This window comes from Rhinatrema bivittatum, chromosome 5, assembly GCF_901001135.1.
Source record: "Rhinatrema bivittatum chromosome 5, aRhiBiv1.1, whole genome shotgun sequence".
Taxonomy (NCBI): Eukaryota; Metazoa; Chordata; class Amphibia; order Gymnophiona; family Rhinatrematidae; genus Rhinatrema; species Rhinatrema bivittatum.
This window is the reverse complement of record NC_042619.1, coordinates 2,172,609-2,200,488: the sequence shown is the minus strand read 5'-3', so window position 1 is coordinate 2,200,488 and position 27,880 is coordinate 2,172,609. Positions and strand designations below refer to the sequence as shown.

General features: G+C 45.4%; 1 protein-coding gene across 1 annotated transcript in view; it reads right to left on the bottom strand.

Moving 5' to 3' along the window:
• Positions 1-27,880, bottom strand: part of DNHD1 (dynein heavy chain domain 1) — a 792,986-nt gene that overhangs the window by 372,179 nt on the left and 392,927 nt on the right. Inside the window, exons 22-23 of the mRNA XM_029601740.1 lie at positions 19,111-22,417; positions 14,657-14,777 (exon numbers count right to left, since the gene is read on the bottom strand). Coding sequence (XP_029457600.1) covers positions 14,657-14,777; positions 19,111-22,417 — 3,428 coding nt within the window. The remainder of the gene's footprint in view (positions 1-14,656; positions 14,778-19,110; positions 22,418-27,880) is intronic.

Here is a 27,880-nt window from a genome sequence, read left to right as displayed (position 1 = left end):
TTTTACTGTATAGAGCGCCTATACAGTATCCTGGGTTCGCGGGCCTAACGCTTCACGGTCGCGCTGGTATCTGTTATTTCAAATGTCATTTCAAATGACATTTGAAATGACAGGTACCAGGAAGTGGACAGTTATGTTCCCCGATGCTCAGCAAACTTTCCCCCAGCCCCCGCTTACCTGCCCTGACCCCGTCCGGTCTCCGGTCCAGCCCGTCTGGTCTCCGGTCCAGCCCGTCTGGTCTCCGGTGCAGCCCCAGTCCGGTCTCCTGCAGCCCCATCCGGTCCCCTCCTCCCGAAGCAAAAAAAAAAAAAAAAAAAACCCGAAAAAGTAGCAAGGCTCGGGCCTGCTACGGTAGTCCCTTCTCCCTTCTCCTCTCGATTTCGGCGCTCAAGGCGGCCGGGTGTGCGTGCATTCATCCAGGCAGAGGGAGCCGGAGGCCATTTTCGCCGCCGGCTCCCTCTGCCTGGATGAATGCCCGCCCACCCGGCCGCCTTGAGCGCCGAAATCGGGAGGAAGGGAGAAGGGACTACCGTAGCAGGCCCGAGCCTTGCTACTTTTTCGGTTTTGGTTTTTTTTTGCTTCGGGAGGAGGGGACAAGACTGGGGCTGCACCGGAGACCGGACGGGGCCTTGAGCGCCGAAATCGGGAGGAGAGGAGAAGGGACTATCGTAGCAGGCCCGAGCCTTGCTACTTTTTAGGTTTTTTGTTTTTTTTTTGCTTCGGGAGGACTGGGGCTGCACCGGAGACCGGACGGAGCCAGGGAAGGTAAGCAATGTTTTTACACTTTTTTTACACCATTTTTTACACTTTATTCCCGTTTTAATTTTCGAACACCACACTAACACCACGTAGAGGGTAGCGGTAAACTAACACGTTAAGGCCGCGGCAAAATAGCGGGTTACAAAGGAGATAATCTGAGCGCGCATCACAGTATCGTAGGGGAATAGCTAATTCCTTCATTATACAGCTAATTCATTCATTTACATATCATATACATGCTGCGTGCGGAAAGGGTTATGCGTCTGTTTTAAGAAGTGCTAAGGACACGTGAAACTGGAGACTGTAGCGCTCCCAGCACGTTACAGACGGGAAATCTTCAACCGAACATTACAATATCGAGCTGATATAGATTAGTTGCCTTGGTAATTGCTCCTTTTAGATTGGTCCATTGTTGATCCACATCTCTCTCATTCTCCCAGCCTTTTAATTCTTCCTCCAGGTACTTCCCCATTTCATCAAAGTCCGTGTTTTTGAACTGCAAAACTCGGGTCTTTGTGCTTCTTTTCCGTATCCTTTTTGTGATGTTAAACCATACCGTTTGATGATCACTGGTGCTGAGGTGGGCGCCCACCTGGACATCAGAGACATTATCTCCATTAGTGACGTCATCAGATGGAGCCCTGTCACAGAATACTTTTGTCAAAGTTTCTAGAACTTTGACTGGCACACTGAGCATGCCCAGCATGCCATAATCCCTGTGGCCACAGGGGTCTCCCTTCAGTCTCTTTTTTTCCTCGCTGCTGTTTACCTCGCTGGTTAGGAGCTCTGTGAGATTTCTCTCACATTTTTTCCTCACAGAAAAACCTGAAGTTTACTACTTTAAAAGTTTCCTAACAGGGGTCTTCCATCAGGCTCCGTTCCCTCCGACGCTCGGTGTGTACTTTTTACGTGTCTTCAGTCGGTTCCTGCTGCCTAACCATTCGGTTCCAGCAGGTCACCAACCGTTTTACGCCCTTTTTTTCGGCATGGCGACCGGGTTCAGAAAATGCCCAGAGTGTCCGCGAACAATGTCAATCATGGACCCTTACACCGGGCCAGATTTTCTAACCTACGCACAGGTGTAGATTTGTGCGCGCAACCCGGTGTGCACAAATCTACGCCCGATTTTATAACATGCGCGCAGCCGCTCACATGTTATACAATCTGGGGTCAGCACGCGCAAGGGGGTGCACACTTGTGCACCTTGTGCGCGCCGAGCCTTAAGGGAGCCCCAATGGCTTTCCCTGTTCCCTCCGAAGCACCCCCGCACTTTCCCCCCCCTTCCCCTATATAACCCGCCCCCCAGCCATACATATATCCCCCCCCACCCCACCTTTATTATTTAAGTTGCGCCTTCCCCAGCCCCGCCCCTTTTTTCAAGCCCCAGAGCATACGCACGTCCCAGGGTTTGTGCACATCGCTGAGCCTATGCAAAATAGGCTCAGCGCGCGCAGGAGTGGGTTTTCAGGGTTACCCGCGTTACCCTTTGAAAATCCGCCCCACTGTGTGTGTTTTGTGCTTGGGCCCATCGCACGATGTTCGCCGGTGTCCTGACTGTGCTCAAATGACAGACATGCCTGTCTTGACAAGATGGAGACTCTCTTTAAATTAAAGTTAACTCCATCAACTTCTGCCCAGTCATCACCAGCGAGTAAATGTCCTTCCATCGACAAACCTCACCAGGAGCAGTAGGGAGAAACATAGAAACATAGAAATGACGGCAGAAGAAGACCAAACGGCCCATCCAGTCTGCCCAGCAAGCTACGCACTTTATCCATTTTTTTTCCCCTTTTTCTCTCTCCCACCTGTTACTATTGGCTTCCAGTACCCTCCAGTCCTAATTCCCCTCCACCCCACCACCAATGTAGAGAGCAGCTCCGTATCTGCATCCAAGTGACATCCAGCTCAATTAGGGGTAGCAACCGCTATAACAAGCAGGCCACACCCCTGCCCCATACTCTTACCCACCCCTGTTATTTTTTTTTTTTGTTTGTTTGTTTTGTTGTTGTTTTTTTAAATTTGGAGATGGCAGCCCTCCATCCTTCCGCTCCGTGAAGGTGGAACACCAACCACTGGCCACTGGCATCCCGCTCCGTGAATGCCTCTGTGGCTACTGCCACTCCGTGCAGTGTTTTGCTGCCTCCTCTTTATTCACGCCCTCTAGACTTGATGAATCCACAGGGGCGGATTTTAAGAGCCCTGCTCGCGTAAATCCGCCCGGATTTACGCGAGCAGGGCCTTGGGCGCCGGTGCGCCTATTTTACATAGGCCTGCCGGCGCGCGCAGAGCCCCGGGACTCGCGTAAGTCCCGGGGTTTTCCGAAGGGGGCATGTCGGGGGAGGGGCCGATCGGTGCAGCGTTTTCGGGGCGGGACGCGGCATTTTGGGGGCGGGCCCGGGGGCATGGTTTCGGCCAGGGGCGGTCCGGAGGCATGGTCGCGCCCTCCGGAACCGCCCCCGGGTTGCGTCTAGGCTCGCCAGCGGGCCGCTGGCGCGCGGGGATTTACTTCTCCCTCCGGGAGGCGTAAATCCCCCAACAAAGGTAGGGGGGGGGTTTAGACAGGACCGATTTCGGAGCGATTTCGGAGCGGCCTCGGAGGGAACGGAGGTAGGCTGCGCGGCTCGGTAGCCTTGCGCGCGCCGATCCAGGATTCGCGCGGCTACGCGCGTATCTACTAAAATCCAGCATACTTTTGTTTGCGCCTGATGCGCCAACAAAAGTACGCGAAGGCGCGCTTTTTGAAAATCTACCCCACAGTGTTTATCCCTTGCCCCTTTGAAGTCCTTCACAGTTTTAGACTTCACCACTTCCTCCGGAAGGGCATTCCAGGCATCCACCACCCTTTCCATGAAGAAATACTTCCTGACATTGGTTCTTAGTCTTCCTCCCTGGAGCCTCAGCTCGTGACCTCTGGTTCTGCTGATTTTTTTCTGATGGAAAAGGTTTGTCGTTGTCTTTGGATCATTAAAGTTTTTCAAGTATCTGAAAGTCTGAATCATATCACCCCTGCTCCCCCTTTCCTCCAGGGAGTACATATTTAGATTCTTTAATCTCTCCTCGTATGTCATCCGATGAAGACCCTCCACCTTCCTGGTCGCCCTTCTCTGTACCGCTGTACCGCTGAGAAGATGACCATCTGTCACCGATGCCATCCAGGACATCGATAGCATCATCCTCAGTGCCGGGGAAAGACCGGATTGAGCCGAGCACCGAGCGAAGCATCACCACCATCACCACCGGCACCACCGGCACCGACGCGATTCCACCAATATCGGTGCCGGATACTGAGCCTCCACAAATTCCTGTGGGAAGGCCAGTAACGCCTAGCTTGCCTCCCCCTGTGGCTGCGCTATCCATACCAGCTTTCAGGGAGGAACTGGACATCCTTGTCCGCCAGGCAGTCCTCGATGCCTTCCGAAACCTGCAACCGCCATCGATGCTGTCCCCCATACTGGTACCAACCCCGGAACCATCGATGTTTGCACCATTGCTGGACCGACTCGATACCCTCATCTGCACTTTTCCGACTCAGCCCATTCCCTCGGCACCGAATCGCCTATCGAGACCTCCGCTGCTCCCGATACCTATTCCGTTCTCCTCAGAGGAAGACGACACGACTTCTAGTCTGACTCCAACTCTAGGGCCATCGATGCTGGAACCGCTTCCAGGTCCATCGGGGCTCTCGAGACCTAAACGTTCTCCGTTCCCCTCGATGCCATTGATTCCATCGAACCCTCCATTGAAGCCATCAAGACCTCCATCGATGCCTACACACCCAGGAATGTTGGACATTCTCCCTCCTTCTGGATCTCCCTATGACTCATGGGAGGATGTGGACACAGATACATTTACATCAGAGTACTTGTCTCAGAGCCTTCTCCTCCAGAGGAAAGATGGCGGTCTCCTCCCGAAGACCTTTCCTTCACTAATTTTATCAAGGAAATGTCTGAAACCATCCCCTTCAACCTAGTGACGGAAGAGGACACCCATCACAAGACCTTGGAGATTCTGTAGTTTGTTGTTTATAAATGATCTGGAAAGAAATACGACGAGTGAGATAATCAAATTTGCAGATGACACAAAATTGTTCAGAGTAGTTAAATCACAAGCAGATTGTGATAAATTGCAGGAAGACCTTGTGAGACTGGAAAATTGGGCATCCAAATGGCAGATGAAATTTAATGTGGATAAGTGCAAGGTGATGCGTATAGGGAAAAATAACCCATGCTATAATTACACGATGTTGGGTTCCATATTAGGTGCTACAACCCAAGAAAGAGTTCTAGGTGTCATAGTGGATAACACATTGAAATCGTCGGTTCAGTGTGCTGCGGCAGTCAAAAAAGCAAACAGAATGTTGGGAATTATTAGAAAAGGAATGATAAATAAAACGGAAAATGTCATAATGCCTCTGTATCGCTCCATGGTGAGACCGCACCTTGAATACTGTGTACAATTCTGGTCGCCGCATCTCAAAAAAGATATAATTGCGATGGAGAAGGTACAGAGAAGGGCTACCAAAATGATAAGGGGAATGGAACAACTCCCCTATGAGGAAAGACTAAAGAGGTTAGGACTTTTCAGCTTGGAGAAGAGACGACTGAGGGGGGATATGATAGAGGTGTTTAAAATCATGAGAGGTCTAGAATGGGTAGATGTGAATCGGTTATTTACTCTTTCGGATAGTAGAAAGACTAGGGGGCACTCCATGAAGTTAGCATGGGGCACATTTAAAACTAATTGGAGAAAGTTCTTTTTTACTCAACGCACAATTAAACTCTGGAATTTGTTGCCAGAGAATGTGGTTCGTGCAGTTAGTATAGCTGTGTTTAAAAAAGGATTGGATAAGTTCTTGGAGGAGAAGTCCATTACCTGCTATTAAGTTCACTTAGAGAATAGCCACTGCCATTAGCAATGGTTACATGGAATAGACTTAGTTTTTGGGTACTTGCCAGGTTCTTATGGCCTGGATTGGCCACTGTTGGAAACAGGATGCTGGGCTTGATGGACCCTTGGTCTGACCCAGTATGGCATTTTCTTATGTTCTTATGTTGATGTCCCCAAGGAAATTATGGCCATCCTAGTGCATGACGTCCTGTTGGATCTCCTACACCGCCTATGGGAGCATCCTGGCACTGTTCCACCAGTCAACAGGAAAACAGATGCAACATACTTAGTACAACATGCCCCAGGTTTTCTGAAACCACAACTGCCTCATCAATCTGATGTGGTGGAATCCGCACAGTAAAAAGCTAAACGGTTACGTCCGCATTCCTCAGCTCCCCCTGGTAAAGACCAGAGGTTCCTGGATGGACTGGATTGAAAAATCTTCCAAGGCTCCATGTTGGTATCCCGTATAGCGGCCTACCAACTGTATACGACCCAGTACCAAAGAAATCTATGGAAGCAAGTTCAAGATTTCACGGACTCCTTGCCTCTACAGCAGCAAGAAAGCCTGACTGCCATCATCCACAAGGGATTCGAAGCAGGGAAGCATGAGGCAAGAGCGGCATATGACTCCTTCGAGACTGCTTCCCAGTTGTCAGCAACAGGTATCAGTGCTAGAAGTTGGGCCTGGCTCAAAGCTTCCGATCTAAGATTTGAAGTCCAAGACAAATTTGCTGATCTCCCGTGCACTGCAGATAATCTCTTTGGAGATAAAATAAAGGATGCAGTGGCTCAGTTGAAGGACCACCACGAGACCATACGTCAATTGTCTATAGTCACTATGGACGCTCCCTCCTCATCCTGTAAAAGCATGAGAAGGGACCCCAGAGGACCATTCTACCGCTCGCGCAAATGCTATCCTCCTGCATCTCGAGCGAGACCAGCCAGAGCCCCTCAAAGGGGACATACACGCCAGCCCAAAGCACCCAGAGCACAACCAGCCCCACAAGCTGGTCCAGCCTCTGGATTTTGATGCATTTCCAGAGAACAGCGGCCACTCCTCACTGAATCCAAACCCAGAAATACCTGTCGGAGGCCGAGTGCACTACTTCTAACACATCTGGTGCCTCATAACAACAGATAAATGGGTGATATCCATCATAGCCCAGGGATGCCATTTAAACTTCCTCACAGTACCCCCGGACTCTCCACCCAATCCACTGTGGGCCCAAAAAGACCACACATTGCTTCTAGAGTCATAACTCTCCACCCTTCTGCAAACCAGGGCTGTAGAAGCCGTCCCCCAGACACAGAGGGGGAGAGGGATCTTCTCACGCTATTTTTGATTCCAAAAAAATCGGGCGGTCTCTGCCCCATCCTAGACCTCTGCAATCTCAACAAATTTCTTCAAAAAGAAAAATTCAGGATGGTGTCTCTAGGAACCATGCTTCTCCTACTACAAGAAGGAGATTGGCTCTGTTCTCTGGACCTTTAAGATGCCTACGCACATATTGCCATATTCCCACATCATTGCAAATACCTGCAGTTAATAGTGAATCACGAACATTTTCAATACTGAGTTCTGCCATTCAGACTGGCCTCAGCGCCTCAGGTGTTTACAAAATGCCTAGCAGTGGCTGCCGTACATCTACCCAGAAGCATCGTCCACGTATTTCCTTACCTGGACGACTGGCTAATAAAGAGTTGATCCAAGCAAGGAGTTCTCAACTCTCTAAAGCTTACTACGAATCTTCTATACTTGCTAGGATTTCTGATCAATTACCAGAAATCCCACTTGACTCCATCTGACCTCCTTACCTTCATCGGAGCAGATTTGGACACCACAGTTGCAAATGCCTTCCTGCCCAACAACCGCGCAGACATACTTTCTAAACTGGCTACATCTCTGCACACATACAAACAGCCTCAGCCCATCAATTCCTCACATTGCTGGGTCACATGGCTTCCATGGTCCATGTCACTCCTATGGCCAGGCTCGCCATGAGAATAACTCAATGGACTTTGAAATCTCAGTGGCTCCAAGCCACTCAACCTCTTTCATAAATCCATGTAACCGACCAGCTGCGTCTGTCACTTCTCTGGTGGACAAACAGAGCCAACTTGAAGACAGGTCTACACTTCCAGTAACCATTTCCTCAAGTGACCTTAACCACGGACGCATCCAACTTGGGTTGGGGAGCTCATGTGAACAACCTTCAAATTCAAGGTACTTGGACACAACTCGAAGCTAAGTTTCATATCAACTTCCTAGAGCTTTGAGCCATACATTATGCTCTATATGCATTCAAGGACTGCCTTTCACATAAGACTGTTCTCGTATAGACAGACAACACAGTTGCAATGTGGTACTTGAACAAACAGGGAGGCACAGGCTCTTATCTGCTCTGCCAAGAAGCTGCGTGGATATAGGCCTGAGCCCTTGCACACTCCATGCATCTCCAGGCCACTTATCTGGCAGGCATACAGAACGCAGTAACAGATTGCCTCAGTCAATGTTTCCATCCCCACGAGTGGTCTCTGGATTCCTGTGTAGCTAGCAAAATCTTCCAACGCTGGGGTCACTCAACCATCGACCTCTTTGCATCCGAACTGAATCACAAAATGGACAGATTCTGCTCCCTGCACAGGCAACAAAACACGTTAGCCATGGACTCCTTCGCTCGCCCCTGGAACACAGGCCTCCTATACGCGTATCCTCCGATACCACTAATAGCCAAAACTCTCATGAAGCTACAACAGGAAAGGGGATCAATGATACTCATAGCCCCGTACCAGCGTCGACAAGTATAGTTTCCCATGCTTCTCGACCTTTCTATCCGAGAACCCATTCGCCTGGGTACAGCACCCAATCTCATAACTCAAAACCACGGCATGTTACGCCACCCAAACCTTCAAACCCTATCCCTCACAGCCTGGATGTTGAAAGCCTGATCCTACAACCGCTCAATCTTTCCACTAGGGTTTCTCAAGTGCTTGTAGCATCCACATGGAAATCTTATCTTTCAAAGTGCAAAAAGGTATCAACCCCTTTACCTGCCCCACTCCATCTCTATTAGACTATCTCTGGCACCTTTCAGACTCTGGCCTCCAGACTTCCTCTGTATGGGTACACCTTAGTGCCATCTCAGCGTACATCAAAGGAGTAGGGGATGCCCCAATAACAGCACCACCCCTTGTGAGTCGGTTTATGAGGGGCCTACTGAAACTTAAGCTCCCTCTACAGCCACCAGTTACTGAATGGTATTATGGATTTAGTAGAATGTGAACCCTGGGCCAAGATGAGATATGTCTCCACCCACAGGGAAGAACCCTGTGAGCCTCACCGTCGGTGTGCATGGTCTCAGCAACATAGGACACAGCTGTGATAGAGAATTTATTAAGAGGAATAAACAAATCATAACTCATGGAGCTGGGAATGCAAAATGAACACAGTTCTAGAGCAATAGGGTATACCCAGGGTGAACCTTGATGCGAAGATCTGGTAGTGGCCCGCAGTGCGGGGGACACCAGAAGATTCCTTAGATGTGTGAAGAATACCTCAGAAGTGCAGATCCAGTAGTGGCCTGCAGCGCGGGGTACGCTGAGGTTGACTGAACTGAAGATGCAGGTGTTGAATCTGAGGTGCAGAAATCTGGAGTGGATCAGGAAGCAGATGTTGCAGCACCCTGTTGCTCAGGATATGGTGGAAGAACTCTACTGAAGAGGAATGGTAGTGGCACGGGGTACGCCATAGATAACTTCAGTAAGCTGGAATAGTAGAAGGTACTCACAAGATGAAGTTTCAGGTGAATATCCCAAGAAGCGGGTCAGAAGTAGTCCAAGGTAGGAAGGCCCTCCGAGGAGCAGATAGCCAGGAACGCAGAAGGGCTCCTGTGGAGTGGGTACCCAGAGCAAACAAACACCATGGAAGTACACTGGAACTGGAGATTCAAGAATGGAGCAAATTTAGCAAACGAGAGAAGTCCTTGCTAACTCATAGAAGCACAGGGCTGGTCAGCTTAAGTATAGCAGCGAGTTGACATCATAAGGTGGGGATGCCCCCGAGGTTCCCGCCATGATATGTACAAAGGAGGCCCTTGCACGCGCCTAGGTGATTCCGGAAGCAAGATGGCGGTTGGCAACGCCCACGCCATCCCGGGAATACCGGGAACACCAGGAGGTCGGCAGTAGCTAGCGGAGGATTGACAGTGCGGGGAAAAAAGAGGTGAGCATGAGAGGTCGCAGCCATCTGCGACCGACGGGCATAACATTACCCTTCTTCTTAGGGCCCCTCCCCGGGGGTTTTGGTTTCCTAGGATGTGATAGATGAATTGACTGATCAACTCCTTGTCGAGGATGTTGCTTGCAGGCTCCCAACTATTCTCCTCTGTTCCATATCCTTCCCAAGATTATGAGGTACTCCCAGCATCTTCCTAATTTCCTTACATCAAGGATATCTTCCACCTGATAAGTAATTTCCTCCTCAGTGGAGAGAGGTTGAGGTTGAGGTGTCTTCTTCGAGAATTCCGACAAGATGAGCGGTTTTAGAAGAGAGATGTGGAAGGCGTTGTGGATGGTAATTGGAATTGCAAGCTATACGTGAATGGACCCAGGTGGCAGAGTATTGTGAAAGGCCCTATGTACCGGGGCGCAAATTGAGCCGAAGGCAGTTTTAGGCGAATGAAGTGGGTACTGAGTCATACCTTGTCCCCAGGTTGTAACTGCGGAGCTGCTCTGTGATGGGCATCGTAGAACTTTTTCGCTTGTTGCCCAGCTTTCTGGAGGAGCTCTTTAGTGTGTTCCCAGAGCTGATGTAGTTCTTGCACCGAGGCCTGGGCTGCAAGAGAAGATACTGACAAAGGCATTGGTAAAGGAGGTAGAGGTTGACGTCCATAGACGAGTTGAAAAGGAGACGATCCTGTGGAGGCTGATGGATGTGAATTCAGCACAAATTCGGCCCAACGGACAACTCAGACCAGTCATTTTGTCTGGAATTGACATAGGAGCGTAGAAACTATTTTAGCGTGCGGTTCATCCTCTCAGTCTGTCCGTTAGCTTGTGGATGGTATGCTGATGTCAGATCCAGAGATATATCAAACTTTTTGCAGAGAGGTCTCCAGACTTTCGCAGTGAATTGAACCCCTCGGTCAGAGAGGATGTGCTTTGGCATGCCGTGCAGACAGAAGACGTGACGGATGAATAACTTCGCTAATTCTGGAGCTGATGGTAACCAGTGCCACAAAATGAGCCATTTTAGAAAAACGATCTACAGTGACCCAGATGCTGTTGTTGCTGTTACTATTTGTGGTAGTTGTGGGTGGATCCTTGGGCCGGTGGCTGATGAACATGCCCCCGGGGGAAGATCCTGAGAGGGACCACCGGTCAGGCTCAGAAGTTGGAGACAGACACACACGAGTTCTTTTATTAAACATTATATTGACGCACCAGAGGTGGCAGAAGTGAGCTGGAAGCGCCCAGCTGGGCTGTAGTCCCTCAGATACTGGAACTAAAAACTCCCCTGAGCTAAAAAATTCTAACTTATCCCTATCAATTAAAAAGCAGAACGAAAATACAAACAAAAAACAAACTTTGAAATGTTTGTATGCTAATGCCAGAAGTCTAAGAAGTAAGATGGGAGAATTAGAATGTATAGCAGTAAATGATGACATAGACTTAATTGGCATCTCAGAGACATGGTGGAAAGAGGATAACCAATGGGACAGTGCTATACCGGGGTACAAATTATATCGCAATGACAGAGAGGAGCACTCGGGAGGCGGTGTGGCACTTTATGTCCGGGATGGCATAGAGTCCAACAGGATAAACATCCTGCATGAGACTAAATACAAAATTGAACCTTTATGGGTAGAAATCCCTTGTGTGTCGGGGAAGACTATAGTGATAGGGGTATACTACCGTCCACCTGGTCAAGATGGTGAGATGGACAGTGAAATGCTAAGAGAAATTAGGGAAGCTAACCAAATTGGTAGTGCAGTAATAATGGGAGACTTCAATTACCCCAATATAGACTGGGAAAATGTATCATCGGGTCACGCTAGAGAGATAACGTTCCTGGATGGAATAAATGATAGCTTTATGGAGCAATTGGTTCAGGAACCGACGAGAGAGGGAGCAATTTTAGATCTAATTCTCAGTGGAGCACAGGACTTGGTGAGAGAGGTAACGGTGGTGGGGCCGCTTGGCAATAGTGATCATAATATGATCAAATTTGATTTAATGACTGGAAAAGGAACAGTGTGCAAATCCAAGGCTCTCGTGCTAAACTTTCAAAAGGGAAACTTTGATAAAATGAGAAAATTGTTAGAAAAAAACTGAAAGGAGCAGCTACAAAGTAAAAAATGTCCAAGAGGCGTGGTCATTGTTAAAAAATACCATTCTAGAAGCACAGTCCAGATGTATTCCACACATTAAGAAAGGTGGAAAGAAGGCAAAACAATTACCGGCATGGTTAAAAGGGGAGGTGAAAGAAGCTATTTTAGCCAAAAGATCTTCATTCAAAAATTGGAAGAAGGATCCAACAGAAGAAAATAGGATAATGCATAAACATTGGCAAGCTAAATGTAAGACATTGATAAGACAGGCTAAGAGAGAATTTGAAAAGAAGTTGGCTGTAGAGGCAAAAACTCACAGTAAAAACTTTTTTAAATATATCCGAAGCAGAAAGCCTGTGAGGGAATCAGTTGGACCATTAGATGATCGAGGGGTTAAAGGGGCACTTAGAGAGGATAAGGCCATCGCAGAGAGATTAAATGATTTCTTTGCTTCGGTGTTTACTGAAGAGGATGTTGGGGAGGTACCCGTAATGGAGAAGGTTTTCATGGGTAATGATTCAGATGGACTGAATCAAATCACGGTGAACCTAGAAGATGTGGTAGGCCTGATTGACAAACTGAAGAGTAGTAAATCACCTGGACCGGATGGTATACACCCCAGAGTTCTGAAGGAACTAAAAAATGAAATTTCAGACCTATTAGTAAAAATTTGTAACTTATCATTAAAATCATCCATTGTACCTGAAGACTGGAGGATAGCAAATGTAACCCCAATATTTAAAAAGGGCTCCAGGGGCGATCCGGGAAACTACAGACCGGTTAGCCTGACTTCAGTGCCAGGAAAAATAGTGGAAAGTGTTCTAAACATCAAAATCATAGAACATATAGAAAGACATGGTTTAATGGAACAAAGTCAGCCTGGCTTTACCCAGGGCAAGTCTTGCCTCACAAATCTGCTTCACTTTTTTGAAGGAGTTAATAAACATGTGGATAAAGGTGAACCGGTAGATGTAGTATACTTGGATTTTCAGAAGGCGTTTGACAAAGTTCCTCATGAGAGGCTTCTAGGAAAAGTAAAAAGTCATGGGATAGGTGGCGATGTCCTTTCGTGGATTGGTTCCTGGTGTCGGAACTTGGCTTCCGAGCCGGGCCACAGCATCAGGCCTGGATCCTCGTCTTGGCCTAGGTGAGGCCCAAGCATCAAGTCTGGGCTAGGATACAGTGTCCGATTTGGGAAATAACAGGGGGGGAGGGGTGATCAAAAAATGTATTGGCCTGAGCGTTTGCTCAGGTCTCGGCCTAGGCCCAAGCATTGGGTTCCATCATAGACCATGGCCCCTTTATCGGGTTGAAACCTATACATAAGCGAGGTCTCATCTTTAGGGTTAGGCCTAGGTCGAGGCGCCGGAGTCATGCACAGGTATAGGCCGGGAACCCTGCTTTGGGTTTCGGTCTACTCTCTACGCGAGGCCTCAGCTTCAGGTCTATCTAGGCCCACCTGGAGACTTTTTTTTTAAAATAAGTTTCCAAATGAAACAAGATTCTCATTCCATTTTGAAAGCGATCCAAAATGAAATAGGAAATTTCGTCTCTTTCCTGTTTATTGACTACTAGTTCCCCCTATTCCCCATCAAAAAATATTTAATTCATAGACAATTGCATCCCAAATGTATGATTTTGCAGTTTTTTGCTAACCAATGACCAACTTTCTTAAGCGCAAATCTAATGATGTCTTTCTCTTAGCTGCCTCAGTGTGGTTCATTGTAAGATTTCATTGCAACTCAAAACCCATATATAGAACGTTTTTTGCAATAGTTCCCTCACTTAATCAGCTTCCACTTGAGCTTCTGCAGGAATTAGACAATATGACCTTCCATAAAAAATGGCTATTGCCTGAATAAATGGAAGGTAGATAGTGGCATGCTGTGTTTGATTAAAACCTGATAAGATGATAGAGAGCAGTAGAAGAGATGTTTTTTCTTATTTTTACTATTTCAGTATTTTGGGGCAGATTTTAAAATGTACGCCCAATTTTAGAGCATGGGTGTGCACGTGCGCGAATGTTATAAAATCAGGGGTCGGTGCGCGCAAGGGGGTGCACACTAGTGCACCTTGCACGTGCCGAGTCCTCGGGGAGGCAAGCTGGCTTTCCCCGTTCCCTCCGAGGCTGCTCCGAAATGGGAGCGGTCTCGGAGGGAACTTTCATTCCACCCCCCCCCCCCACCTTCCCCTACCTGTCCGCCCCCAGCCTGAAAAAAAAAACCCCCTGTACCTTTATCTCACAAGTTACGCCTACCAGAGATAGGCGTAACTTGCGCGCGCCAGCCAAGTGCCGGCGCATGATCCCCCATCCCAGCAGCCGTGCAGAGGCCTCTGGCTACGCCCCCACCCTGCCCCTGTAATGCCCATTTTTTCAAGCCCCGGGAATTACACGTGCCGCCGGGCCTTTTGAAAATGGTCCCGGCAGGCGTAACCCCCCTACACGCGTAAATCCTCCTGCCCCTTTATGTATTGCTTATTAATTACTGCGCACTACTTTTATAACTCATGGGAACTAACAGAGGGATATATGAAATTTTCAATAAATAAAATAAATGTAATTATCTGGGATGAGTAAGTACCTCTTCTGATTCTGTTTTCTCTGTGTATAATGCAAAAATTATCTGCATTTGTTTTTTTATGTCTGGGAAATTCCTGATTGCTTCTGATCTTCTTACCTGGGATTTAGGTGACTTCCAAAACCCCAGATGTAAGCAAACAGAAATATATTTTGGGTCTGCCTCTCCAGATGCTCCTTCTGATCAGAGTAAGGTGAACCAGGAACGCTCCAAACTTTACCTTGAGAATGAAAGAAAAACATGTTTTGCTTAATTACCACCCTCTAATTTATTCCTTGTTTCATTTGGCTGTCCTACATGACTGTGCCCTTTCTCTGTCATATCTAAACCTGACCCTACCATTTCTCTTTGAGTATTACTCCTCCTGACTCTGTGCCGTCTTTGTCATAAGTACTCCTGACCCAATCCTTTCTCCATGAGTGTTACATCTCCTTACTCTGTACCCTGTCTCTGTCATAAGTATTCCTGACCCAATCCTTTCTCCATGAGTGTTACACCTCCTGACTCTGTACCCTGTCTCTGTCATAAGTACTCCTGACCCAATCCTTTCTCCATGAGTGTTACACCTCCTGACTCTGTACCCTGTCTCTGTCATAAGTATTCCTGACCCAATCCTTTCTCCATGAGTGTTACATCTCCTTACTCTGTGCCCTGTCTCTGTCATAAGTATTCCTGACCCAATCCTTTCTCCATGAGTGTTACACCTCCTGACTCTGTACCCTGTCTCTGTCACAAGTATTCCTGACTCAATCCTTTCTCCATGAGTGTTACACCTCCTGACTCTGTACCCTGTCTCTGTCATAAGTACTCCTGACCCAATCCTTTCTCATTGAGTGTTACATCTCCTGACTCTGTGTCCTGTCTCTGTCATAAATACTACTGACCCAATCTTTTCTCCTTGAGTGTTACACCTCCTGACTCTGTGCCCTGTCTCTGTCATAAATACTCCTGACCCAATCCTTTCTCCATGAGTGTTACATCTCCTGACTCTGTACCCTGTCTCTGTCATAAGTACTCCTGACCCAATCCTTTCTCCATGAGTGTTACATCTCCTGACTCTGTACCCTGTCTCTGTCATAAGTACTCCTGACCCTGTCCTTTCTCCATGAGTGTTACACCTCCTGACTCTGTGCCCTGTCTCTGTCATAAATACTCCTGACCCAATCCTTTCTCATTGAGTGTTACATCTCCTGACTCTGTGTCCTGTCTCTGTCATAAATACTCCTGACCCAATCCTTTCTCCTTGAGTGTTACTCCTCCTGACTCTGTGCCGTCTCTGTCATAAGTACTCCTGACCCAATCCTTTCTCCATGAATGTTACATCTCCTGACTCTGTGCCCTGTCTCTGTTATAAATACTCCTGACCCAATCCTTTCTCCATGAGTGTTACATCTCCTGACTCTGTGTCATGTCTCTGTCATAAATACTCCTGACCCAATCCTTTCTCCATGAGTGTTACATCTCCTGACTCTGTACCCTGTCTCTGTCATAAGTACTCCTGACCCAATCCTTTCTCCATGAGTGTTACATCTCCTGACTCTGTACCCTGTCTCTGTCATAAGTACTCCTGACCCAATCCTTTCTCCTTGTGTGTTACACCTGCTGACTCTGTGCCCTGTCTCTGTCATAAATACTCCTGACCCAATCCTTTCTCCTTGTGTGTTACACCTGCTGACTCTGTGCCCTGTCTCTGTCATAAATACTCCTGACCCAATCCTTTCTCCATGAGTGTTACATCTCCTGACTCTGTGCCCTGTCTCTGTCATAAGTACTCCTGACTCTATCCTTTCTCCTTGTGTGTTACACCTGCTGACTCTGTGCCCTGACTGTCTCTAAGTACTCCTGACCCTATTCTTTCTCCTTGTGTGTTACACCTGTTGACTTTGTACCCTGACTGTCTCTAAGTACTCCTGACCCTATGCTTTCTCCTTGTGTGTTACACCTGCTGACTCTGTGCCCTGACTGTCTCTAAGTACTCCTGACCCTATCCTTTCTCCTTGTGTGTTACACCTGCTGACTCTGTGCCCTGACTGTCTCTACGTTGTCCTGACCCTATTCTTTCTCCTTGTGTGTTACACCTGCTGACTCTGTGCCCTGACTGTCTCTAAGTACTCCTGACCCTATCCTTTCTCCTTGTGTGTTACACCTGCTGACTCTGTGCCCTGACTGTCTCTAAGTACTCCTGACCCTATCCTTTCTCCATGGGTGTTACACCTGCTGACTCTGTGCCCTGACTGTCTCTAATTACTCCTGACCCTATCCTTTCTTCATGGGTGTTACATCTCCTGACTCTGTACCCTGTCTCTGTCAAAAGTACTCCTGACCCAATCCTTTCTCCTTGAGTGTTACACCTCCTGACTCTGTACCCTGTCTCTGTCATAAGTACTCCTGACCCTGTCCTTTCTCCATGAGTGTTACATCTCCTGACTCTGTGCCCTGTCTCTGTCATAAATACTCCTGACCCAATCCTTTCTCCATGAGTGTTACATCTCCTGACTCTGTACCCTGTCTCTGTCATAAGTACTCCTGACCCAATCCTTTCTCCATGAGTGTTACATCTCCTGACTCTGTACCCTGTCTCTGTCATAAGTACTCCTGACCCTGTCCTTTCTCCATGAGTGTTACATCTCCTGACTCTGTACCCTGTCTCTGTCATAAGTACTCCTGACCCAATCCTTTCTCCATGAGTGTTACATCTCCTGACTCTGTGCCCTGTCTCTGTCATAAATACTCCTGACCCAATCCTTTCTCCATGAGTGTTACATCTCCTGACTCTGTACCCTGTCTCTGTCATAAGTACTCCTGACCCAATCCTTTCTCCATGAGTGTTACATCTCCTGACTCTGTGCCCTGTCTCTGTCATAAATACTCCTGACCCAATCCTTTCTCATTGAGTGTTACATCTCCTGACTCTGTGTCCTGTCTCTGTCATAAATACTCCTGACCCAATCCTTTCTCCTTGAGTGTTACTCCTCCTGACTCTGTGCCGTCTCTGTTATAAGTACTCCTGACCCAATCCTTTCTCCATGAATGTTACATCTCCTGACTCTGTGCCCTGTCTCTGTTATAAATACTCCTGACCCAATCCTTTCTCCATGAGTGTTACATCTCCTGACTCTGTGTCATGTCTCTGTCATAAGTACTGACTCTATCCTTTCTCCTTGTGTGTTACACCTGCTGACTCTGTGCCCTGACTGTCTCTACGTTGTCCTGACCCTATTCTTTCTCCTTGTGTGTTACACCTGCTGACTCTGTACCCTGACTGTCTCTAAGTACTCCTGACCCTATCCTTTCTCCATGGGTGTTACACCTGCTGACTCTGTGCCCTGACTTCTCTAAGTACTCCTGACCCTATCCTTTCTCCTTGTGTGTTACACCTGCTGACTTTGTGCCCTGGCTGAAAGTACTCCTGACCCTATCCTTTCTCCTTGAGTTTTACACTTCCTAACTTTGTGCCTTGACTGTAAGTACTCCTGACCCTATGCTTTCTCCTTGTGTGTTACACCTGCTGACTCTGTGCCCTGACTGTCTCTAAGTACTCCTGACCCTATCCTTTCTCCTTGTGTTACACCTGCTGTGCCCTGACTGCCTCTAAGTACTCCTGACCCTATCCTTTCTCCTTGAGTTTTACACTTCCTGACTTTGTGCCTTGACTGAAAGTTCTCCTGTCCCTATCCTTTCTCCTTGTGTGTTACACCTGCTGACTTTGTGCCCTGGCTGAAAGTACTCCTGACCCTATCCTTTCTCCTTGAGTTTTACACTTCCTAACTTTGTGCCTTGACTGAAAATACTCCTGACCCTATCCTTTCTCCTTGAGTTTTACACTTCCTAACTTTGTGCCTTGACTGTAAGTACTCCTGACCCTATGCTTTCTCCTTGTGTGTTACACCTGCTGACTCTGTGCCCTGACTGTCTCTAAGTATTCCTGACCCTATGCTTTCTCCTTGTGTGTTACACCTGCTGACTCTGTGCCCTGACTGTCTCTAAGTACTCCTCACCCTATCCTTTCTCCATGGGTGTTACACCTGCTGACTCTGTGCCCTGACTGTCTCTAATTACTCCTGACCCAATCCTTTCTCCATGAGTATTACACCTGCTGACTCTGTGCCCTGTCTCTGTCATAAGTACTCCTGACCCAATCCTTTCTCCATGAGTGTTACACCTCCTGACTCTGTACCTTGTTTCTAATTACTCCTGACCCTATCCTTTCTCCTTGAGTGTTACATCTCCAGATTCTGTACCCTGTCTCTAGATACTCTTGACTCTGTCTTTTCTCTTTTTCTGTGCCTTTGTACTCCAACTATCTCTGGTCCCTTTGGTGGTGCTCTCCTGATCTATGTCCTTCATTCATGGCAACAATCCTTAACTCATTTTTTCCCCATGTTCTCCTCACAACTGCAACCCTTGTTCTCAGTTCTATTCCCTTTTCCACTCTCTGAAATCCCTCCTGACATTGTTCCTTGATCCTGCTTATAGTTCCCATGTTCTCCCTTGGAACTGTATTGCACTGCCTTAAAACCTAATCTGACACATGCCTTATCAGTCCAACTTACCCAGACTGGCCTTTCCTGTTAAAGAGATTCTTTGGATATTGTCATAACTGAGCTGTTGTTGCATCAAAGTCTGGAATATTTTCTTGAAGCTTGAGATTTCCTGCATCCCACAGACCTCAGAACTCAGATCATTGTGAGTTTCCAGCACAGACTTGCAACTTTGCTTTAGGAAGGTAAATGTTGCTGGGAAGTTGTCCTTGCTGAACTTCTTCAGCATGTCTGCAGTGCCCTGGGCAACATTGTATTTTTTGGTGATCATGGTCATGAGGGATCCAAACTCTGCTTGCCACATCCGATTTCCACTACAATATACAAGACCACATCGAGTAGAGAGAGATGGTGAGATTCTAGAAACATCTGAGTCCTCAAATATGAACTTCAAAGAGTTTGGTGGTTCCATTTGCTCCCCATTAGGAAGTGAGAGAAAAGGATGAGTATTAAACAAACAGGAGATTGGATCCAACCATTCTGAGCTAGTTGTTCCATCAAGCACTAGCCACTTCTGAGTGCTAGCTGGGTGGGATCTGTGATCATCAACTACATCAAATTTTGCTTCAATAGAGTCTGGCTCTGCATGAGCAGCTAGAATAACTCTTCGAAGGATCTTGAGGAAAAGCCCATCCCTCCAGTTCCCATTTTCCATTTCTCCTAAAAACTCTTCTGCACAGAGGCTGTTAGGATATAGACAGACAGAACTAACAGGTCCATAATGTTCTCCACTGGAAGAGACCACCTCACTGCCATGCTCTTTTGTTTGATTCATAAACAGAGAGCCAAGTTCTTTGCTGGGTGCAAGCCTGTTGATGGCTCTAGCCAGAGTCTTCCATGAGGTTGTTTTGCCACTACCTGGGGGACCCACAATCATAACACATCGTGTGTGAAGAAGGGTCTGAAATAACTGCAAAATGGTGGCTGTCAGATCAGAATCCACATGGAGCTTGGATTCCTGAAGCTCCAGGCTTACAGAACTGGTAAGACTGGAGAGAAAGTATGTCTTCGTGTGGGTCACTGATGCATTAAGTCTAGTGTATAAGCCTACCTCAGGGAAGATAGTTACAGATAATGGGAAAATGTTCCTTAGGAGCTCTTTATGATGATATAGTTCAGAAGATTCACCATCAGCAAACAAAGGAGATGAACACAAGGCCCTAATCATGGCTGTTTCCTCTTCCATGCCCTTAGCTATGCACTGATATGCTGGAGAACTGCTAGTGTGTAAGCGGTGATGGCCTGCCGTACTGCTCCAGGTAATCCTTTTCTCCTTCACAAATAATGTGGTCTCATCTCTCACAAAACTAGCTTTATTCATCGCCTCTTCAGGAATATCTGGCAACAGTGTGTGAATCTCTGCCTTAAGTTTTCTTGAACTTTGATAGATGTTTAAAGTTGCTATTATAACATTTCTCAAAAAGCAAAGAGAGTTAGGATTTGGTTTGTAGCCCAATTCCTGTGACAGCCGGAGAAAGTAACAGAGTTTTCCAGACAAGTGTGTTGCTTCTTGGAAACCAGCAGCAAGTAAGCTTACTTCTGAGATCTTCTGGAGATCTGGCTGAAACAGTGACACTGGTCTCATCAGAATTCGAAGGTTTGCCGGAATTGGAATTGATGAGTCCAGTCGTGAAAGGATAATAAAACAACCATAGTTTTGTCCAATGGGGATTGAATTCCCATTGAAATGAATATTCCCAAAGACTCTGGGTTTATAAGGTTGTGTCAGATTTGGAGTCCTTTCCATAGGGTTCTTTGGCAGTTCATAATTAGTAGGGAAGTCCTGCTCACCAGAGGCTGGAACTGAAACACATTTTTGGAAGCTCCCTCTGGCTTCCAGAACAGCCATATATGACTTGTGAATATCCATAAGAAGCTGGCCAAGCACGGAGAGTTTCCCTTGACTCATTCTTTCTGCATGATCTATGACCAGCCAAGCTCCAAGCTGCATGGCTCCACAGAGCTGCTGGCTGATGCAACTGATGCCCAACTGCTCAGAACAGTTCAGGGAAACAATCAGTCTCCCAAGGGCATTAGCTAGACCCGAGAGGGTTTCCATTTTGCCAACTCCATCTGGACCAATTACAGTCCCACAATGGTATTGCTCTATTGCAAAAATTAAACCTAACATGCTCTTCTCTGTCATGGTACTGATCACAGGAATTCTGCTGGGACCAATATATTCATAATCATACAGCAATGTATTATCTAGAATTTCCACATAGCAACCTGCCTCATCATTCCCATTCTGTAACCACACATCTAGCAGAGCATTAGGTGTAAACCTTTTTGTATATTCCTTTGCTTTTTCAGAGCTCACACTTACATTGAACTTTAGTAGTTTTGCCCACTCAAAAGATATTTTAGAATCAACCTTCTGCTTCAGCAGCTTCTGAATGATGTCCCGATGATGCACCATGAGGGTGACTAGAGCAGAGAACAAAGGCAGCAGCAGGCTGCATCCTGGAAGACTGCTGGAGCGTTGATGGTTGTGCTTCTGGATGGACTGCACCATTGTCTCAAACTTTAGATTATGTTTCTGTCTCAGCTCTGCCTTACTGACTTTCTTTCTGAATAATGACTCTTGCACTTCAATATTCCAGGACACCTGTTCAGCCACTAGAATGCATTGGAAAGGGAAGGCTACAGCTAGCTGAGCCCACAGTTCTGTCCCTAGGTTCACCTTGGGAGGTTGACTGGATAAATATGCAGGTCCCGGTCTATTTTCAAATGCACTCTCTATCTTTTTTTGTAAGGAAAGTCTTTCTGCAACACAGTCCTGCAGTAACAGGAATAATGTGTTTTTCATTGCAGTCTCAAAGTTAGATAGCCAGGCAGGAGTGCGCAGGTCACTTTTCAGGGGTGATTGCAGGAAAACTTTTTCTCCACAGCAGCCCATGAAAGCTTTTGTCACTGCTTTGGATCTATATACTGGTAACTCAAGCAAGGGGTTGCCATCAGTTTTCTCTAAGGTTTCAGACTCCACATCCTGGATGTTTTGAAAGCATCTCTTCACCCAGGATATCCTCTCATTGGGGTCATCTGAAGTTGCTATAACAGCAAGTACTTCTTCATTGCTAAGGAAATAAAGTCGTGGGCAACTTGCCCTAATGTTTTCCAACAGGTACTGCAGGTCTTGGATAATCTCCTCCATGACAGTGATCCCACTGCTGAGCATCGTCTTCAGTCTTGCTCCCTGGAATTCATTCTTCATTTTTCCTATTTTCTGATTGGGCAGAATGGCGAGCACTGAGGGGTTATGGCAGACGGCCTGGATAAATGCTCTATAAGTAAAATCCACAGCCTCAAACTTGGAAACCTGGAAAAGAAAAAAAATAATTGTTTGATTCAGCATCAACCTCTTACCAGTACTTCTTTGTCTTTATTGATGCTAAGAAAAGGATCCTATTAAGCATACTACCAGTTTTGAAAAGAGGATATCATTATCAATAATATGAGAAGAGCACTCTACTTCAGGTTAAAAGAGACAGGCAAATCAGTCTTTAATTTAATTCCATGATTTATAGTCTTCCTCCCATTGCTGAAAGCTGTTTCCAAGTGGATTACAGTCAATAAAAAAGATAAATACACATTACAATAAAAATAATAAACAATAATAAAATAGAAACATACACAATATACAATACAAAAAATATTTTAAAACTCTGATCCTCACCAAATATCACAATAAGATTAAAATACAAAAAATACCAGCTTCATCCCTCATACTTGGGACATAACCAGTAACCAATTACCACTTGTCTGTAAAGGTAAAACAAAAAATCAAAGTGAAATATACAAAAGCTGTTCCTCACTAACTGGTAGATTTTAAAAGCGCTGCTCATGTAAAAACAGTCCCATACATGCATATGTGAGCCGCACACGAGCAATGCAAATTTTAAAAAGCCTTGAAGTATGTGTGTACATACCTGTGCATGTGTCAAGAACAAGGGGGTGGAAAAAGGGTGGGGCATGGGTGTAACTCAGAATTTTTAAAAAGCTGACCACGGTGAGTGTCAGTGCATTATCCATTAATTTCATGATATTTGTACAATGACGAATGTTCAATTCAATTTTTTATAATCAATATATCGATATCCCACTCTTTCTTATCACACCCCGATCTTCCTCAATCGATGTATTGATGTCCAATGCCCCAACAAGGCACCTTGTTTCACCCTGAATCTGGCTTCTTCAGGGGATTCTTATTAAGAAATGCACAATCTCAATCAATTTTTTATAATCAATCATTTGATTATAAAAAATTGAATCGAACATTCGTCATTGTACAAATGTCATGAAATTAATGGATCATATGAATAAATAATAATATCAATGAAATCAATGAAATTGATAATATTAGATCATTTTTATGGGGTATGGGGTTTTAAGTGGATGAATGAATGAATGTGTATGTGTGATATTAGGGGGTTAGGGTTGGAATAAATAAGGAATTAGGGCTTGTCCGGACGGGGTACTTTAAAGGTGATTTAGCACTGAATTACTAAGAAGAAATTATGTAATGTTGAATATGATGTTATGAGTTATGTATTTAATGTAATTTAAATGACATATTTAATGGTTCTCTTAATAAATGTTATATGCTGTGTTTATTTGTCACATATAATAAAAGATATATGGGAAAAAAAAATTTTGAAGAGCGATTTAAATTGTTGGTACATATTGATGAATTATTTTAGGGGTCCCCATATGTGTTGGGCTGCATAATTATTGGGGGGACGTATTAATGCTCCACAGTTATTGTGCCAGATTGGACATTTACTCAAGCCACCTCTTAAGATTACATGCAGCAAGGTATTTTAAATGATACACACAATATAAAATTGCAGCATATCTCTGGTTGCATGACCATACTGATGTTTATGGGCACACACACATTCTTTTTAAAATTAGCCAGTAAGAGCCTGATTTTATAAAGCATAAGGCCTGATTTTAAAAAAGCATTTATATGCTTATAATTGGGTTTTACATTTGTAAATGCACTTTACCTGTGAAAGTGGACTTTTGAAAATTACTACTATATATGCCATTGAATTGTCCATAGGATTTTCACGGGTAAGTGCTCTACTCGCATAAATGGCTTTATAAAATTGCTATGACAGTATGTAACATTTATACATGTAACTCTTATTTAAAATTACTTGTATAGGATATTCATGTGTAACTGCACTTTACAAATGTAGATGGCTTTTTAAAATTGCTATGATAGTAAGTTACAGATACATATGTAACTCCATTTAAAAGAATTTACGTGCATAAAAGTAGCATATATCATAGCAATTTTCAAAAGTCTATTTACATGCTATGGGGGTTATTTTCAAAAGGAGTTATGCGCATAAATGTAACGCTATTTACTCACGTAAAGTGCATTTATGTGAGTAAATTCTATGGACAATTCAATGGCATATATTGTAGCAATTTTCAAAAACCCACTTACTCGAGTAAAGTGCATTTACTCGAATAAAGCCCAGTTTTACTCAAGTAAATGCTTTTAAAAATCAGGCCCTTAAAGTTCACTTACACACAATAAACCTACTGAAAATTCAGCATATAGCATAGCAGTTTTCAAAAGCCCATTTGCACAGTTATGGCCTGATTTTAAAAAGCATTTACTTGAGTAAAACTACTTTTCCTCTCAAAAATATTTGAGTAAGCAGTACTACAACAACTGGAAAACAACCTAGAAGACCATGACATCCTACATCCTAAACAATTCGGATTCAGAAAAAAATCGCTCAACCGAGACTTTACTCATATCGTTAATAGACCCCATACTACATGGGTCCAATGAAAATGTATCCTATATTCTAGTGCTAATAGATCTAACATCAGCCTTCAACATGGTGGATCGCACCCTGCTATGCCACCAGCTGAGAAAAACTGGATTAGATGGCAGAGTCCACAAATGGTTTTCTTCATTCCTATCTAATAGGACATTCCAAGTAAAACTGGGAAATAATATATCCGACACCTTCCGTGTGCCTCAGGGCTCAGCACACTCGGCTACCCGATTCAGCATCTACATGCTTCCTCTGTTCAAAAGACTAACGGATTTAGGAATCACCTTCTTCTTATTCACTGACAACAAAGGGCAGAGCTGCATAAGTAAACACAAGTAATTGAAATCCTTCTTTGCAACTACCTTAACCTCACTTGCCATGGTGAGTCTGCAGTCCAAGATTATCCTCAAATTTCTAATCTGGGCTGAAAGATATATCTGAGCTTCACCAGTTTGAAAAGTAGCTAGGGGGCAGCTCCAATCCAAAGGATCTCTTTTGTCTGGATATAGCTTTAAATAATTCTGCCTCATCCAGACAGATTTTCAAGCACTTCACACTGAATTCTTCCATGAGTGTTGACAGAGCACCAAAATTTGAATATTATTTGCATAAATGTACACCATTACTAAAATGTCTTGGGATAGGAGGCGATGTCTTTTCGTGGATTACAAATTGGTTAAAAGACAGGAAACAGAGAGTAGGATTAAATGGCCAATTTTATCAGTGGAAAAGGGTAAACAGTGGAGTGCCTCGGGGATCTGTACTTGGACCGGTGCATTTCAATATATTTATAAATGATCTGGAAAGGAATATGACGTAGGGATGTAAATCGGGTTTCGGACGATTGAAAATATCGGACAATATTTTCAAAATCGTCAGAAATCGGGGGCTCCCCCAAAACGATAGGAAAACCCCACGATATTGATCATAGGGGTTCTCTTATCGTTTTGGGGGAGGGCGGGAAAAACGGCACACAAAAATAACCCTAAACCCACCCCGACCCTTTAAAACTAATCCCTTAGCTTCCCCCACCCTCCCAACCCCCCCAAAACCTTTTTACAGGTACCTGGTGGTCCAGTGGGGGTCCCAGGATCGATCTCCCGCTCCCGGGCCGTCGGCTGCCACTAATCAAAATGGCACCGATGGCCCTTTGCCCTTACCATGTGACAGGGTATCCGTGCCATTGGCCGGACCCTGTTACATGGTAGGAGCACTGGATGGCCGGCGCCATCTTGTGCTCCTACCATGTGACGGGGCCAACCAATGGCACCGGTAGCCCCTGTGACATAGTAAGGGCAAAGGCTATCGGCGCCATTTTGAATACTGGCAGCCGACGGTCCAAGTGCAGGAGGTCGCTCCAGGACCACCGCTGGACTTTTGGCAAGTCTTGTGGGGGTCAGGAGGGTCCCCCAAGACTTGCCAAAAGCCCCTGGTGGTCCAGCGGGGGTCCAGGAGCACCTTTAAAATTAGAAGAAGGTCTCAAGATGGGACCCAGAGGACCGCTACCACCTGGCCTAGTCAACTAGAACAAGGGGGAAAGCCGACAGTCACTCAGCAGTGCATGGTTCAGAGAAATGTATCCTTGAAGGATACTAATGAAACAGGAGAGTTAGGGCATCCCAACATAGAGGTTCCAATAAAAGCAAGCATAGTCCAAGTGCCTATATGTAAAAAATCACCTGAGCTAATGATTTCCAAATTATCCCTATCAACTGAAAAGCAGGTTGTTAATACAAACAAAAACCACACTTTGAAATGTCTGTATGCCAATGCCAGAAGTCTAAGTAGCAAGATGGGAGAGTTAGAGTGTATAGCAGCAAATGATGAGATTGACATAACTGGCATCACAGAGACCTGGTGGAAGGAGGATAACCAATGGGACAGTGCTATATCAGGGTACAAATTATATCACAATGATAGGGAGGATCAACTTGGTGGGGGTGTGGCACTTTATATCCGGGAGGGTATAGAATCCAACAGGATAAAGAACATATAAGAGACTAAATGCTCAATAGAATCTATATGGGTAGAAATCCCATGTGTGTTGGGTAAGAGTATAGTGATAGGAGTATACTACCGTCCACCTGGACAAAATGGTAAGACAGATGATGAAATGCTAAGAGAAATCATGGAAGCTAACCAATTTGGCAGTGCAGTAATAATGGGAGATTTCAATTACCCCAATTTTGACTGGGTAAATGTAACATCAGGACATCCTAGAGACATAACATTCCTGGATGTAATAAATGACTACTTCATGGAGCAATTGGTTCACAAACAAATGAGAGAGGGAGCTATTTTAGATTTAATTCTTAGGGGAACGCAGAATTTGATGAGAGAGGTAATGGTGGTGGGGCCACTTGGCAACAGTGATCATAACATGATGAAATTTAAACGAATAACTGGAAGGGGGACAATAAGTAAATCTTCAGCTCTAACACTAAATTTTCAAAAGGGAAACTTTGATAAAATGAGGAAAATAGAAAAAAATTGAAAGGTGCAGCTGCAAAGGTTAAAAGTGTTCAACAGGCATGGACATTGTTTAAAAATACAATCCTAGACGTACAGTCCAGATGTATTCCACGCATTAAGAAAGGTGGAAGGAAGGGAAAACAATTACCGGCATAGTTAAAAGGTGAGGTGAAAGAGGCTATTTTAGCCAAAAAAAAAAAATCCTTCAAAAATTGGAAGAAGGATCCATCTGAAGAAAATAGGAAAAAACATAAGCATTGCCAAGTTAAGTGTAAAACATTGATAAGACAGGCGAAGAGAGAATTTGAAATGAAGTTGGCCATAAAGGCAAAAACTCATAATAAAAACTTTTTAAAATATATCCAAAGCAAGAAACCTGTGAGGGAGTCGGTTGGACCATTAGATGACCAAGGGGTTAAAGGGGCTCTTAGGGAAGATAAGGCATTTGTAGAAAGACTAAATAAATTCTTTGCTTCTGTGTTTACTAATAAAGATATTGGGGAGATACC